The sequence below is a fragment of the Tarenaya hassleriana genome, unplaced genomic scaffold, assembly GCF_000463585.1.
Source record: "Tarenaya hassleriana unplaced genomic scaffold, ASM46358v1 Cleome1, whole genome shotgun sequence".
Taxonomy (NCBI): Eukaryota; Viridiplantae; Streptophyta; class Magnoliopsida; order Brassicales; family Cleomaceae; genus Tarenaya; species Tarenaya hassleriana.
The window spans coordinates 1,238,993-1,254,066 of NW_010960187.1; the positions used below are offsets into that span (position 1 = coordinate 1,238,993).

Genomic DNA, 15,074 nt, shown 5'->3' on the forward strand with positions numbered 1-15,074 from the left:
TGCTTCTTTATGATTGCTCACACACAGTCCATTAGATTCTGCTGCTGCTTCATTACGGGGTTCCAGATGGAGCAAAGTGACTCAGATATCATACAACACAATCCCAGTGAACCCTAATGATTAAAACTGAAATCAGATTTAGATTAGGGGATCATATCAGCATATGATCATCAATCCTACCTACTTTGCATGCATCCAGAAAGAATATCGGTAAGCTCCATTGAAGCTTTGTATACTGAAAGAAAGAGTACCTGTACATCTCTGCGTATACCAAATGGAGGTCAAAGCAAGAAGGCAACACACGGTCACTACTTCAGTAGAACTCTCCATATCTTCCTCATATAAACAACTAAAGACCACATGGAAAGTCCAGCTGATACATAAAGTAGGGCAACACCTGAAGCTACAAGCCCTCCAACACTACTGTCCCGGGTCGCGAGAAGTATGGTTAGTGCCGTCATTTGCGTGGCGGTTTTCCATTTGCCCAGACTATTCACGGCAACAGCCTGTAGGTATCAACGTCATCCCGTGATTGGGTAGGAAAAGTTGCAAAAAGAAGGCCCATCCAGTCTGCAAAGAATTGAAAGGGATAGAAATAAGCTGAGCATGTGAGAGTTTCACTTACCTCTGAAAGCTGGTTATTTTGCGACGCAGCCCATTCTCTCACTGCAGACATTGTTATCTACATGTAAAGTATACCATATACTTCAGAAATTCAGAGTTGGTAATTCCTTGCACATTGCTACTAGACAGGTTAAGGACAATAAAAAAAGTATAGTCTACTTTAATAACTTACCTCTCTACCAATGATGGCGATAGAAGGAACCGTCATCAACCATGGAACTGGTCCAAATGCAGCAATGTCCATAGGGCTTGTACACAGCAAGATCAATGTAGCTGCTACAATAAGCTGCACCCCCAACGGGATACAAATTAGAAAAACATATTTTTTTCTTTTCAAACTCAAGTCGATCAAATAATGCTATTGGATCCCAATCTTCGTTACATTCCCCTGCTCTTCTCGTGCAAATAAGCATCCCATCATGAACATATGCAGATAACATATAGGGGGATGCCATATCAGTGTGGATTTGTTCTTCCCCAGCTCAAACTTCTTCGACACAAGAGAAAGGATACACGGGGAATATGGTATGTACCTTATCTGCCACTGGATCCAAAAATGCACCAAAAGCAGAATCTAGCCTCATCTGAAAGAGTATCACATCATTAAGCCTTGCAATATGAAATGCCGAAAAAAGGATAACATAAACCTATGCAGAACAACATGATATGTCGAGACCAGATTACCTTCCTCGCAATGTAGCCATCGAGCCAGTCTGTAATGGCTGGTGCAATGAAAAAACTTGTTGTTGCAGTTGTTGCCCCCCATCTATCAACATAAAAGGCTACACCCAAATACAAAAGGATGAATGCATTACACTGGAGACCGATAAAATTGAAATTCCCCACCCGCATAACTATTTATATTACATCTACAAGCAACCTAACCGAGCAAATGGAAGAAGCCAACCTTGTTTTAACATAGATAACCATCCAAAGGAGGACGACAGAACACCATGGAACATATAAAAATACACAGAAATCGTGAACACAATCCAAAGATCCAATTCAAACAATGGAGAAAACATACAGAAAAGCACGAGAATCATGGGGCAGCGACTAATGAAACTACTACAAGCGATTTACGCTTCATTTTCTCCATGTATTGAACAAATACAAAATCAGCGACCGGAACCGAATTCACGCAAATATCTTCAATTCCATAAACAGTTCGAAGATCAGAATTCCTCCCTAACCGGATCTGATGAACAAATCATATCACTCATCGAACATGTTACGTACTCTAAACTCCGAAGATCGTCAGAAATTAACCTCATGCCCACCATCTATCAACATAAAAGGCTACACCCAAATACAAAAGGATGAATGCATTACACTGGAGACCGATAAAATTGAAATTCCCCACCCGCATAACTATTTATATTACATCTACAAGCAACCTAACCGAGCAAATGGAAGAAGCCAACCTTGTTTTAACATAGATAACCATCCAAAGGAGGACGACAGAACACCATGGAACATATAAAAATACACAGAAATCGTGAACACAATCCAAAGATCCAATTCAAACAATGGAGAAAACATACAGAAAAGCACGAGAATCATGGGGCAGCGACTAATGAAACTACTACAAGCGATTTACGCTTCATTTTCTCCATGTATTGAACAAATACAAAATCAGCGACCGGAACCGAATTCACGCAAATATCTTCAATTCCATAAACAGTTCGAAGATCAGAATTCCTCCCTAACCGGATCTGATGAACAAATCATATCACTCATCGAACATGTTACGTACTCTAAACTCCGAAGATCGTCAGAAATTAACCTCAGAAAAGAAAAACAATTATCAGCAACTAACACAAACATACTCGCGATGAGAATCGGAACAGCAGCTACACGGCCAAGGGTTAACACGGTAGGCAATGTAAGAAATTTCGAAGACGACGGCGACGGTTGCGGCGGCGAATGGCTCTTCCGGAACAAAGAATCTTCACCACCACCACCATCACCACGACCGCAAGCGCAAAGATGGCCGTAACGGGAACCGTTCTGATCCGCCGCCGGTACGGCGTCGTCTTGCCCCATATCCGCCACAAGATCCGACCCGCTTTTCTCCGAAGGAGGAGGAGAGGAGCACAAAGGGAAAGGGCGATGGCGAAAACCCCGGTGCATATTAACTATTGATGCATATATGCCAACATATATTTTGTTTCAACTCTTCTTACTATATACAAAGGCTTTCTAGTTTTGTTCATTATATATTACACCCGAGCTTTTTGCTTCAGTTAATTTTTTTTTATTCCGATTGAATTATATATTTTTATTTAAATTAGGTTTGAATTTCATTTCTATGGATAATTTTTAAAGATTGTTATTGATTATATATTTGTTTTCTTTTAAAATTTTGAATTACAATAATTGACCGTAACAGTTTGTCTGTGCTTTCAAGAATTGGAAAAAAATGTCCAACTTAAAAAAAAAATCTGCATTCTATACAAAAAATCAGTAAAACTATCTTCATGGATGAGAATTGGTGTATTTTTTTTTTAATTAACCCTAATGTACACTGAATATTATAAATTTAAGATTATTAAAAAAAATTGATGGGCCTCTTGTCACGTACACTTATCAGGTGGGCCCTTGTAAAGTATCCATCTCATTTTAGTTCTCCTCCGGCGATAAATCATAAAACCCTAATCCCCAAATCTCAGGTTTAACCCTTCACCGGCGTTCACTCTCCGGCTTCGTAGCCATGGATCGATCCCTGAACCTCCTGGATGTAGCCCTAGGATTCGATCAGAAATCGAGTGATTCGTGGCCATTAAGCGGGAAGGTGGTTCTTATCGAGGACTGTGTCGAGACTAGTGGTTCCTTCGTGCTTCACCAGCTGATGAAACGCGTTCTCTCCCCGGATTCCTCCAACGCCCTTATCTTCCTCGCCCTCGCTCGCCCTTTCTCGCATTACGATCGTGTCATGCGTAAACTCGTAAATCTTCTTCTCTTATGTTTCCGGGTTCATTTTCATGGCTGTGCGTATGCTGTTGTGTGGTGTTTTTTGTATTGTTGTAAGTTGTTCGAAGTTGGGGAACACGGTATTGATCATTCGGTTGTGTTGAATTGTGAACATAGGGATGCAATTTAAGCACTCAAAGGGCAAACAATCGGTTGGTTTTCTTCGACATGCTTATGATGAAGTGCCCAGGTGAGAATATCAGGTAAATCTTGTCCTTATTTTGATTTTTCACGAGTTCGTGTTCCTCAAACAGGCTGTTCTTGTGAAGTAATGCAACCATACGTGAGGGGTCGTGCATGATACACTCTTGTTTTGATGAATTGCTCAGTTTCTGATCTTCACTTATTATAATGGAAAACTAAGCAGAAAATTTGCGAACTTTGATTTCACATTCGTTTACTCGGAGTTCCTTTGTTTTCTCTCATCTGTGATCGTTTCTGACTATTTTTGTGGACAAGAAGCCACTTATGGTTTTCTAAATTCTTTAGTGGATGGTGACAGAAGGGAAGACAATGTTGGTGGACTTGCCAAATTATATAGGGAAATACAAGAAACAGTTGCAAGGTTGTGTAGTGCAAGGAATGGTAGCATAACCATTATGGTGGATGATATCTCTCTCCTGGAAGTTGCTGCTAATGGAAATTCAGATCATGTTTTGGACTTTCTGCATTACTGCCACTCCTTAACTTCTGAAAGTGTATGACAAGAGACTCAAGTTTTTCTTCTTTGCCCTCTCCAAGCGCGGTATTTGTGTTTGAACCTTACCATGCTTTCTGAACTTTGCTCTAAAGACAGAATTGCTTGTTGGTCGTTCTGAATCATGAGGATATCTACACGAGCATGGAGAGACCTGCATTTTTGCTGCAGATGGTTTACCTTGCCGATGTGCTCATAAAGGCTGAGCCTTTGGCCTCTGGTTTAGCAAAGGATGTGCACGGCCAGGTATTCAATTGTTTTTTTCATACCCTTCTCGCTTAAATCAAGAAACTGAACGTTTGTTTGATGGTTCCTGAATGCCTGAAAGAGTCTCGTTTTCTTCTTTGCAGCTGACGGTTCTGAACAAGGGGATAACCTACTGTGACCGAGAAAGCTCGAGAAACAAGTTGCATAATTTTCACTTCAGGGTCAAGGAAAATGGCGTCGAGTACTTCTATCCCGGTTGCAGAAGCTGAGAGTTTGAAGCATATTCGAATTATCGTTGGAAGATTCGATCGTTCTGGTACTTACATCTGCAATCTAAGGTCATGTCCCAAAGAAATCCATAGAAACAAGAGACTGGTTGTGAAACACTCTGCTCTCGCCAGACATTCTTCTACAAGTTGTTGCCTTGCTGGAATCCTTGAGACGATGATAATTATGTGATCAATCTTGATTCTTGAAGCATATTCGAATTATCGTACGAATGCATGCATGTACTCGTGTAATGAAAGAGCCTGCGATGGTGGTTATCTAAAAAGAAAATACAAACTGTGAAAATAAAAAGTGGAAAGGAAAAAAGAAAAAAAGGAATCATGTGATGCTTATTATACAGATACCACAGAACAGAGCTCAAGCTTTCCGAAACCACTTCCCTACTCAGTGGAAGTACCCAAGCTCCGAGGATTCTGATTCAATCAGGTTCATCGTTTTCTCTCTTTCTGCAAGATCTTTTCATTTTGGCTTCTGGGTGTTGTCGTTTTGCAGTCCACTGTGATTCCTGATGCTTAATCCTATTCTGGGTCTTGGATTATACAATGTTTCTGCAAGTTCATCATCATTTTCTGTGTGTAATAATCAGTTGGCGACCGGTATAGGGATTCAGATTGGTGTTTGTGTTTGTGTTTGTGTTGTGTGTCTCAAGCTTTCAGATTTCGGATATATCAAGATCCTAGGCAAATAGGTTACAGTACAGAGAATTAGACGATGAATGGTTCCGACAATTACAGTCCTGAATGTGCTTGTACATGAATAGAGAATTGAGAAAAGTCTCTGCCTTGTTACATCGCTTCCTGTCCTTAAGTGAGTTTCATGAGTCTTCCATTCATAAAACGAACAAAGGATCATTCCAGTTGCCTGGTTCAAGGGATACTGTAGAAAGGTTGGTGGTTTGTGAGTCTTCCATCAGAATCTTAATGGGGTTTTAGACAAAATGCCTACCAAAGTTGAAGCTCCGTTAATGGCGCCCGAAGCTCACCGGAAAACTGCATTCGACGGGGACATTACCGTCCTCGGAGGTGCTGGTGCAAACTAGGGTCTCAGATCTCAATGCGATCCGCAGAGCAACTACCGTCACTAGGCGTAATTCACAAAACCCAAGCTTCATCCATCAGAGAAGATCCCTGAAGCTGGCCAGAGACTCCACTGTTGAAATGGAAGGTTGAAGATTAGACCAAGGAGCGAAGCAACGCGTTTGAAGATGATTATCACCAGGCGAAGAGGAAGATGCTGATGGGGAGACGTCAGAGGAAAAGCGGAAGGCCGGTCTTGCCGCTCGACTATGGCGGCTGCGGGTGTCGGAGTCTTGACTCCGGAGACGGAGAGGGGAGGAGCAAAGATCAGTCACAGTTTCAGGTTCGGTTTACGTTTTTGGTTCCCGAATATATGAGAGTTTTAGGGTTTCGAAATGGGAATCGAAATGAGGGTTCAGCCCTGCATTTGTAAGGTTTGCATCGACCTAACTCTCTCTTTGTCCATCTCCACAACGACCTACCCCTCTTTCCCTCACGGCTCAGTCACCGTTGCGTTCTTGTCTAGGGTAAGAAACATGTACTGAAAGAATTCTCGAGAAAACTGTTATCTTGCTATCCAAGAAGATTAAGATCCATCAGGGATCGTTCCCAACAATGTCCCTTAACCCGAGCTTCAAATCTGATAATCCGTACGATTTCTTCCCCGAGAATAAACCTATTTTATATCGATTGATTGTCCTGCGAAGGAATGGCCATGTTTTGTCCAGCAAACAAAGATCGATGGAGGGATCAACCGAAGAAAACATACGGATTATCGGAGTTGAAGCTCGGGCTGTTGGCAGTGAACACGTCTGGATCAATGGTCGTTGTTGGGGGCGATGCCTGAGGGATCTTCATCTTCTTGGGTAGCAAGAAAACAGCTTTCTCGAGAATTCTTTCGGTATCTATTTCTTACCCTAGACAAGAACGCGATGGTGACTGAGCCGTGAGAGGGAGGGGTCACAGAGTAATCACACTTCTTATAGGATTTGGTCTTTCACCTAAGGGGAAAAAGGATTGGTAGTTAGCTCATGCAATCTGAATATATATATATATATATATATGTATGTCATGTTTTTTTCTCGATCTCTTTCCTTCATGCAAGGCCTGCACTTTCACCTGAGTCATCATCTATGATCATTTCGTGTAAAATTGATTTTGCAATATGTAAGGCCAATGCCCATTGCTGAACAAAGCCTTGGACCAATCTGCCAAGTAAAATCTTTCAAACGCAATATGTAAAACCACAAACATATAAAGATCAGTCAATTTAATTTGGGTAGTTCAACCGATGAAACGAGACATAGCATATATTCTAGTCATATAGTTTAATTCTGGTTTCGAGATTAATCTGGACCTCGATTCAAAACATCCGATTACCAAAAAAAAAAATATTGAGATCAGTCTACCACCTGAAGATGAATGCCAAAAAACACAGTTCAATGCTCTAAACTCACATGGACCGAGATTTGGGACATACAACACGATAAAAGCACATAATTTTCACAAATCTTACAACCCTTGCCCCATAATGTCTTTGTCTGAGTTTTCAAACTACCTCAGAACAACTCTTTTAAGCTTCTTCCACTATAGAACGTATCCACCTTCCCATAAGCTTCTCCCTGAGGGTTTGGGGCTTTTCAGTCTAAGAGGCTGAAGGGTTTGCATCTGTTTATAGAGATCTCATTCACAGCCTTGTTGAGCAAGAACGCGAGTGACGCAGGAAATCAAGTGGAGCACAAATACATACACGGGAAGACTAACCGAACATTAATCCATCCTTCCGTCTTCTCCACTCGTTCCATCTCTGACATTCCTGCAGTGATAACCCAAGAGGGTAGCTCAGAAAATTCATAACCGGTCTTTTTGTAGTTCTTAAATCTCGGAGTTCTTGCATTCATCAGGAACATATGCCCAAGCCACAGTTGCCAGAAAGGTTAAAATTACCGCCACGATGACGTTAAATTCCGAGTTTTCCTATCAAGATGAAGATTTTCCAACGCTGCTGAAGCTCGAATCATCTCTTCTGGTACTTCCTGATTGTCGTATCTCCAGTTGTATTCATCTTCTCTATACCCGGATGAAGACATGCCAGCTCTTCGATCTAAATCATCTTACAATTTATTAGATATTGCATCACCCTAAACTTCATATCACGACCAAGACAAAAGAGACAGACAGGAAAATCACTCACCGGATCCTCGAGGTGCAGAGACAGGTCTGCCATTAAACATTGCAGGATAAAGAAAGTTAAGCTCACAAAATATATAGAAGCAAACTGAAAGAATGACCTCAGTTTAAGAAATCATAATACCTTCCTAGAGGAGGTAAGCCCCCAGAAGCAGATGATGACAAATATCTGCGAGGATTTCCAGATTCCAGGCTCGATGAGGATTCAGTTTCCGAATCTCTCCTTGCACTACCCATGGACTGGGTCAAGTTCTATCAAAAGAAATCATTGAAAGATGTTGATAGCCTGAGAATGAACTATACAAAGATGTTGTATAGGTGTACTAAGAGAACCTACCAAACTTTGATGAACTTGTTTCTCAATATCTCTCCCTACCATTTTATGTTCTACCAAATTTATAAAGATTCCTTTCTGTCGAGAATTCGCAACCCAAACTAAGCCACCTGACCTCACACAAATCATGATTTTACCGTGGAGATCTTAAGTAACAGTGTACCCATTTCAAGTCTTTAAAAGAGTCAAATATCCCATATATATCTAATGAGTTGGCATCGGGGATCTTCACCTGAAGAACATAGAAATTGAAACCACTATGGTTCCAAAAAGGTTCACTTTTCAATCTTGACACAAGTTCAAATCAAATGATAACTGAAAATCAAAGATTAGGAATTAGTGATTTTATGCAAAAGAAAAAGAATTCTAAAAGAAATTACCTCGAACTTCAAGAAGCCTTCAAGAACATCCAGAAGGAGAGGCCCACTATCCCCATTTCTGTTAAGCTCATAACCGTTCTTGCTACTGAATTCTCTCAACTCGCCCTTCCAGGAATCCTTTTGCTTTAGCATATGTTTCGTGGCAGGACGCAAATCACCAAATTAGTAAGTAAAAAATATTCAGGCTGATTTACAAGACAACCCAATGAAAAAAGTAAAAGGAAAGAAATTACTTGATTACCAAATTGCATTCGGGTAGATATACTTTCAAAGTGTGATTTAGCTGCGCCCAGTCCAAGTACTCACATATTAAAGCAGTGAGCAACCTTCCTGCATTTCAAAATTCAGAACATGAATCTCTAAACGACGACACGTAATTTGGAAGTCTTTTTATTTTTGTCTGGACTGATAGTTTAGATCTACCCATGAGAAAGTACTTCCAAATGATCAAGACAACAAGAATCAGACTCAGAATATGGCAGACCCTTCACTAACAATCCGAAACATAAGAAGAGAGACACAAATAGCAAGAACGGTGACAGACCTGATGGAGAAGCGTGAAGCTGTTTCGCGCGGTCATTGCAGCTGCCCAACAATGCCGGAGGCAGATCTTCGTCTTTCTCGATTGCCCGATCCTCCTCTTCGATTGCCTCGAACACACTTGCGCGAAGCTCGGCCTGTGAAGCAAATGAACTATTTAACCGCAGTATAAAACTCTCACAGGCAATCTTCAGCTTCGCAACTCCTCATAGGAATCAATCGACCAAATACTAAATACCATCTCTTGTGCAAGTGTAAGATTCTACCAAAGGCCCAAATTCTGAATTAAGACAGGATTTTCACAAATTAGACAGACTCTATCAAGATCCCACTTCCCAGATGCATACTCAAAGAACACCATCGAGAGATTCTCAAACATGTGTTAGGAGATCCACATTCAGTCCAGTAACCAAGGATCTCCATCCAAAAACCCTAGAAATGTCGCACCTTTTAACCAAATAGGAAGATGACAGAAAGATGATACTTTTTCATGCCCACCCGGATTTTCCACCTAATCTCTCCCGGGATTTTCTCGCAAACCAAACAATGTGCAGCAGAAACAGAAAGGATCGAAGGAAAACGTACCCGGATCTTGGCGAGAACGCCCTTCTTCTCTAGGGTTCGAGTAACCAACGACTTGAGATCCATCATCTCTCGAGTGTAATCGTCCATTGTACCTTCACTTGTCCGAACCAAACCCCTTTTGTGTTTGAATGTTGGTTTCTGGGTTCTGTCCTCGAGAACTTGAACAATTCTGTGTTAGCCAAATGTTCAACAACATCTAGTCATCTACGGTTCAAAAGCGAAGGAAAGGGAATTTCAGGACAAAAGAAAAAAAAAACCTTTTACTTTTGATTTTTTAAACCTTTTTTAAAAATCGCTACATAAATTTTTTTGCACTAGTATAATATTTACCGCAAATTATGGACTTTTTTGCACTATGATAATATTTACCACAAACTACAAAGTATTTATTTAATAAATAATTAATGATTGTTATACAACATTTACAATTTTAAATTTATTAATACAATTTTTTAAGTAAAAAATTATTATTTATTTATATATATATATAATCAATAAGAGTTTAGATTTTATGATTAATTTAGATTTTATTATTTTTATATAACTATAATAATTTAAAATGAATATTTTTTAAATGATAATTTAAGGTTTTAATAAGATGATTTTTTATTATATTTATATAAGATTTTATCTATTAAAAATGTTTATACGAGTCTGTTTTATACAAAAATACACAAATACTTTTATTAATACATTTTAAATGTAAAAACTACATGTCATATGCAATAGCATCGTATAATATTAAAATTTAATAAATGTTTATAATCAATATCCTTGATCTAGACTTTTAGATTTTCAGCCCCAAAAATCTATTTATAGTCTAACGGTCACATTTGGTATTTGAAATTCAAACCGCCCTCCCTTTGATCCTCATTTCGCTTTCTTCGATAATCCCCCGGTGGTTCTCGCGTCGCCCATCCTTTGGGAGCAAAACCTGTTTCGTCGAAGCCGATCAGTTCTCGTAAAATTTTCTATCAGTATTCTTCTCGTTTTTCAGTCTCCGGTGCCCTAACGGATCATCAAGAAGAGGAAACACAAAACACGAATCAAGACGACGATGTCCGGTTTCAAGATCGCGGGTTTCCGATTCAAGAATGGGTTTGGTTTTCTGTCTCAGGCTCTGATCTGACGCAATTTCGTTTGCAGTTGTCTTACAGGAAGATCTTGGTCGTCTGGAGGAGATGAAGAAGTCAATTGAAGCTAAAGTGACTCTTCGCCTGAGCCGTTTGAACCCTGAAAGGCCCCGTTGTTTTTCTTCTGTATCGTTTTTCTCGAAATCGTTTTGCTTCTTTGAGAAGGTTAGTGGTTAATTTAGTATGAACGCATCGATTTTAGGTGGAATTGACTACGGCAGTCCGTTGCATGCATGTTACCGATGCGGATAGTTGGTTCGTTCCCTTTTTCGGCCACGATGCCGGCCTGCGCTTTAATTGTTTGTTTTCATCGGTATATTCTGATTCCTTGGCTTGTGGGTTTTCTATGTCAGTCTACTATTTCCTGCTAAAGGATCTCTCGACCTTTCTTTTTGGGTTGTTGTAGCTTCTCTCTCGTTTTGCTTATACAAGAGCAGAAAAGACGTTTTCTTGTCTGTACTCGTAAAGCATTGTATGATTTCTGACATCCATGTTACTTCATCAGAGGTATAAAGACTTTTCTCTTAGTCGAGGTAACACTCGGGAAGGAAGTGCAAAGAGCGGTGGATGGCGTCATCGGTTTTATTATCTCCATGGAGGTGGCCGATCTTACCATACAAGAAGGAAGTGATCGGCCACAGTTCAGTGGGAATACGGTAAAGAGAGATGAGGTAAACTCTTACTGATATAACGAGAATTAATATATTCTGTTTGGTCGGGCAAAGACATACCGACTAAGGATGTAAAACGAGCTACCTCGGCTCAGCTCAGCCCGATTCAGATAGGCATGGGCTGGCTCGTTTTAGGTCCCAGTCGCTCCCGTCTATTTTCCACGAGTTAGAAAAAACTCAACACTACCTAGCGAGTCAAATAAAAATATATAAAAATATTAAGAGAAAAATCCAAAAAAATATACTAAACTTTTCATTTTATCAAATAAATATTAAACTTTACTTAACTCTTTTACTATTGTCAAAATAAACAAATGAGTTGATATGATTTAAGTAGATGTAAATACGTCAAATTACTGTTGTTGATTTTTTTTACAATTATATATAGTTCATGTATTTTTTTTTGAATCATTTAAAAAGTTTAAATTTTTTAAAATCGCATAAAAATTTATGTATTTTTTTAGATCACTTAAAAAATTTAGTATTTTTTAAGCTCGTTGCAAAAGTTTAATATTTATTTCACAAATAAAAGCTCGGTATTTTTTGTCAAAATTAAAACGATTTTTTTAGAATTTTCCAAAATATTAATAATAAAATTTAAAAATATTTAAAAAATCTAAAAAAATTAAAAATTTAAAGAGAAATCACCAAAAAAAACTCTGTACTCTTTAATATATCACCAAAAAAATCCTACATATTTTTATTACTAAAAAACATTGTACTTATACTTATTCACCAAAAAAACTTTTTACTCTTGAAATATTAACAAAAAAAACTTTATACTTTTTTAGTGCCAGAAAAACTCTATACTTATAACTTATCCGCCGAAAAAATTCTGTACTCTAAAAATGTTAGATAAAAAAATCTTTTACTTTTTTTATTATCAAACAAACCCTATGCTTATAACTTATCTGCCAAAAAAAACTTTGTACTCTTAAAATGTTAAATAAAAAAATTCTGTACTTTTTTATTACAAAAAAACCTATACTTATAATTTATTCACCGAAAAAATATTGTACTTTATAAATTCTAACAAATAAAACCATAATCGCAAACGCCCAAAAAAATACGATAAAAAAATTGTCCTAACCGATATATATCTAAACCGATCGAACCGATTAAAATTTCGGACAAACTTTTCATTTGGATTCGATTCGGTGAAAAAAATTAACAGAAAAAAAGTAACCCAACCGAAAAAAATTTGCTAGAATTTAATCGGTTCGATTCGGGAAAATGTTAGACGGTAAAAAATTTGTCTGAAATTTTTCCAAACAATACGGCTCGATTCGGTGAAAAAATTTATCCAAAAAAAAGTAAACCATCCGAAAATTTTTTTCTAGAATTTAATAGGTTCGATTCGGTGAAATGTTGGATGGTAAAAAAAATTGTTCGAAACTAACCCAACCGAAAAAATTATCCGCAATTTTAATCGGTTCGATTCGGTTCGGGTATATATCGGTTCGAACAAATTTTTTACCATACCTTTTGGGCGTTTGCGATTAGGGTTCTATTTGCTAGAATTTATAAAATACAAGGTTTTTTCGGCGAATAAGTTATAAGTATATGGTTTTTTTATAATAAAAAAAATAAAGAGTTTTTGAACGGATAAGTTATAAGTATAGGGTTTTTTGGTAATAAAAAATGTACAGGGATTTTTTGTCTGATATTTTAAGAGTACAATGATTTTTCGATGGATAAGTTATAAGTATATGGTTTTTTTGGTACTAAAAAAATACAAAGTTTTTTTTTTTGTTAATATTTCAAGAGTACAGGATTTTTTCAGAGAATAAGTATAAATACATGATTTTTTTAGTAATAAAAAAATATAAGGTTTTTTTAGCGATATCTGAAGAGTACAGGATTTTTTTGGTAAATTTTCCAAAATTAAAATTAATAATTAGGAAATATCCTAAAATAATACTTGAACTTTTCAATTTTCACAAAATAAAACCTAAACTTTGTTATTTATCAAATAAAACCTTAACTTTATTTTTCAGTCAAAAATAAATCTGAACCTTATAGCGTTCCGAATCCTACGTGGCAAGTTAATACTTTGACCGTATTTAACACATCATCGTCCACATGCCACGATATCGGAACGCCATGTCAGCAACAGGGTTAAAAATAAGAAAAGATTATAAAGTTCAGGTTTATTTTAACTGAAAAATGAAGTTGAGGTTTTATTTGATAAAAAATAAAGTTTAAGTTTTATTTTATGAAAATTGAAAAATTCAGGTATTATTTTGGGATTTTTCCGAGGGAAAAACCCCTAAAAATTCATGAACTTACAAACTGCGAGAAAAAAAATTCATTAACTTGCGAGGATGCCAAATAATTCCTGAACTTACAAAAAGTGTCTCAGTAAATCCTAATCTTGTTAAAAAGTGTCAGACGAATATTTGACCAATATTGACTGAAACTCAATCCTATTTGGATTGTGATGTGCGAAGCCATGTCAGTTTTTATTTCCACGTGTGCAAAAACTAGTTTTGATAAATCGGGTTTAGGAAATAAACGGGATTGTATTGAACCGGTTTTCATAATGTTAAACCGGATAAAAAATAAACCCTAAATCTATTTTTACCCCCAAATCGACTAACCCCACCGAAACCTAACTCTCTTCAAACTCTCTCATCGGTAAGGTCTTCGGCGGTAGAATATTCTTCGAATCCCAGATTTCGGTGCTCCATTTATCTTTGAATCCCAGGTTTCGTCGAACATGTCCCATGAAAGATTCGGGGGGTTATCAATAAAGACTTTTGCCTTCTCCCCGCCAATGTACCCCACATCTCCATCTTCATCATAATCAGTGCACCCACCGAAATACATATTCACTGTCAACCTGTAAAATCGCGACCGAAGAAGAACACAGCATAAAAAAACGCGGTCAAATATCATTGGAAATCTTTCCATGACAAAAAATTTGCACGCATGTTTACAGAAATCTTGAAGAATCCATCACGAAAATACTCACCTCATGGCAACAAACTCGCGGAGACAGAAAAAGACAGTCACAGAAACGATCTCGCTGCCGACTGAAGAGAGACGACACCGCTGCCTGAAGAAGACGAGACTAAGCTGCCCGAAGAGAACGCGACGCCGACGACACCGCTGCCTGAAGAAATCGCCGGCGATTTCTGAAGAAATCACCGATGATAGAGGACACCAGGTTTCGCCGAAGATGAGACACGAGGTTTTGGTAAAGGTAAATTTAGGGTTTTTTATTCACGTTTACTGAACTGGGATGTTACTGTTACAAAGCGATTCTGAAAAAAACGGTTTTCTAAAACCCAGTTACTGATTACGTGGCAAAAAAACTCCAGCTGGTGTGGCACTCACCTACCACATAAGACATAAAATTATATTATTATAATCAGTTTTACTGAAGGAGTAATATGACACTTTTAAACAAAATTAGGATTTACTGAGACATTTT

At 38.0% G+C, this 15,074-nt stretch overlaps 3 protein-coding genes and 1 long non-coding RNA gene across 10 annotated transcripts; 2 read left to right on the forward strand and 2 right to left on the reverse strand.

Annotated features, from left to right (window-relative positions):
• Nucleotides 1-23: 23 nt before the first annotated feature.
• Nucleotides 24-2,795, reverse strand: LOC104825580 (CDP-diacylglycerol--glycerol-3-phosphate 3-phosphatidyltransferase 2-like). 2 transcript variants are annotated; one of them, XM_010557963.2, is made up of 7 exons: nucleotides 2,454-2,795; nucleotides 1,309-1,406; nucleotides 1,158-1,208; nucleotides 797-910; nucleotides 626-682; nucleotides 252-506; nucleotides 24-113 (listed from the first exon to the last, which is right to left on the reverse strand). In XM_010557963.2, the coding sequence occupies exons 1-6, from the start codon at nucleotides 2,755-2,757 to the stop codon at nucleotides 309-311; spliced, it is 822 nt and encodes a 273-aa protein (XP_010556265.1). In that variant the 5' UTR covers nucleotides 2,758-2,795; the 3' UTR covers nucleotides 24-113; nucleotides 252-308. The 2 variants fall into 2 exon arrangements, with proteins under 2 accessions (XP_010556265.1, XP_010556332.1); XM_010558030.2 differs by having other exon boundaries at nucleotides 37-126.
• Nucleotides 2,796-3,263: 468 nt separating this feature from the next.
• LOC104825722 (elongator complex protein 6) lies at nucleotides 3,264-5,001 on the forward strand. 3 transcript variants are annotated; one of them, XM_010558109.2, is made up of 5 exons: nucleotides 3,264-3,571; nucleotides 3,715-3,800; nucleotides 4,100-4,295; nucleotides 4,394-4,540; nucleotides 4,645-5,001. In XM_010558109.2, the coding sequence occupies exons 1-5, from the start codon at nucleotides 3,338-3,340 to the stop codon at nucleotides 4,768-4,770; spliced, it is 789 nt and encodes a 262-aa protein (XP_010556411.1). In that variant the 5' UTR covers nucleotides 3,264-3,337; the 3' UTR covers nucleotides 4,771-5,001. The 3 variants fall into 3 exon arrangements, with proteins under 3 accessions (XP_010556411.1, XP_010556529.1, XP_010556478.1); XM_010558227.2 differs by having other exon boundaries at nucleotides 4,103-4,295; XM_010558176.2 differs by having other exon boundaries at nucleotides 3,715-3,787; nucleotides 4,087-4,295.
• Nucleotides 5,002-7,127: 2,126 nt separating this feature from the next.
• On the reverse strand, nucleotides 7,128-10,044 carry LOC104825886 (protein TONNEAU 1a-like). 2 transcript variants are annotated; one of them, XM_010558426.1, is made up of 9 exons: nucleotides 9,835-10,044; nucleotides 9,254-9,386; nucleotides 8,951-9,039; nucleotides 8,710-8,832; nucleotides 8,120-8,247; nucleotides 8,000-8,025; nucleotides 7,753-7,909; nucleotides 7,556-7,621; nucleotides 7,128-7,473 (listed from the first exon to the last, which is right to left on the reverse strand). In XM_010558426.1, the coding sequence occupies exons 1-8, from the start codon at nucleotides 9,919-9,921 to the stop codon at nucleotides 7,576-7,578; spliced, it is 789 nt and encodes a 262-aa protein (XP_010556728.1). In that variant the 5' UTR covers nucleotides 9,922-10,044; the 3' UTR covers nucleotides 7,128-7,473; nucleotides 7,556-7,575. The 2 variants fall into 2 exon arrangements, with proteins under 2 accessions (XP_010556728.1, XP_010556649.1); XM_010558347.2 differs by having other exon boundaries at nucleotides 7,128-7,621.
• A 652-nt stretch (nucleotides 10,045-10,696) lies between these two features.
• Nucleotides 10,697-15,074, forward strand: LOC104826014. Of its 3 annotated transcripts, none has more exons than XR_773682.2 (3): nucleotides 10,697-11,280; nucleotides 11,473-11,638; nucleotides 14,580-15,074. It is a non-coding gene; the product is annotated as an uncharacterized LOC104826014 (long non-coding RNA). The 3 variants fall into 3 exon arrangements; XR_773686.1 differs by having other exon boundaries at nucleotides 10,697-10,893; nucleotides 10,981-11,638; nucleotides 14,580-15,073; XR_773687.2 differs by having other exon boundaries at nucleotides 10,697-11,132; nucleotides 14,580-15,072.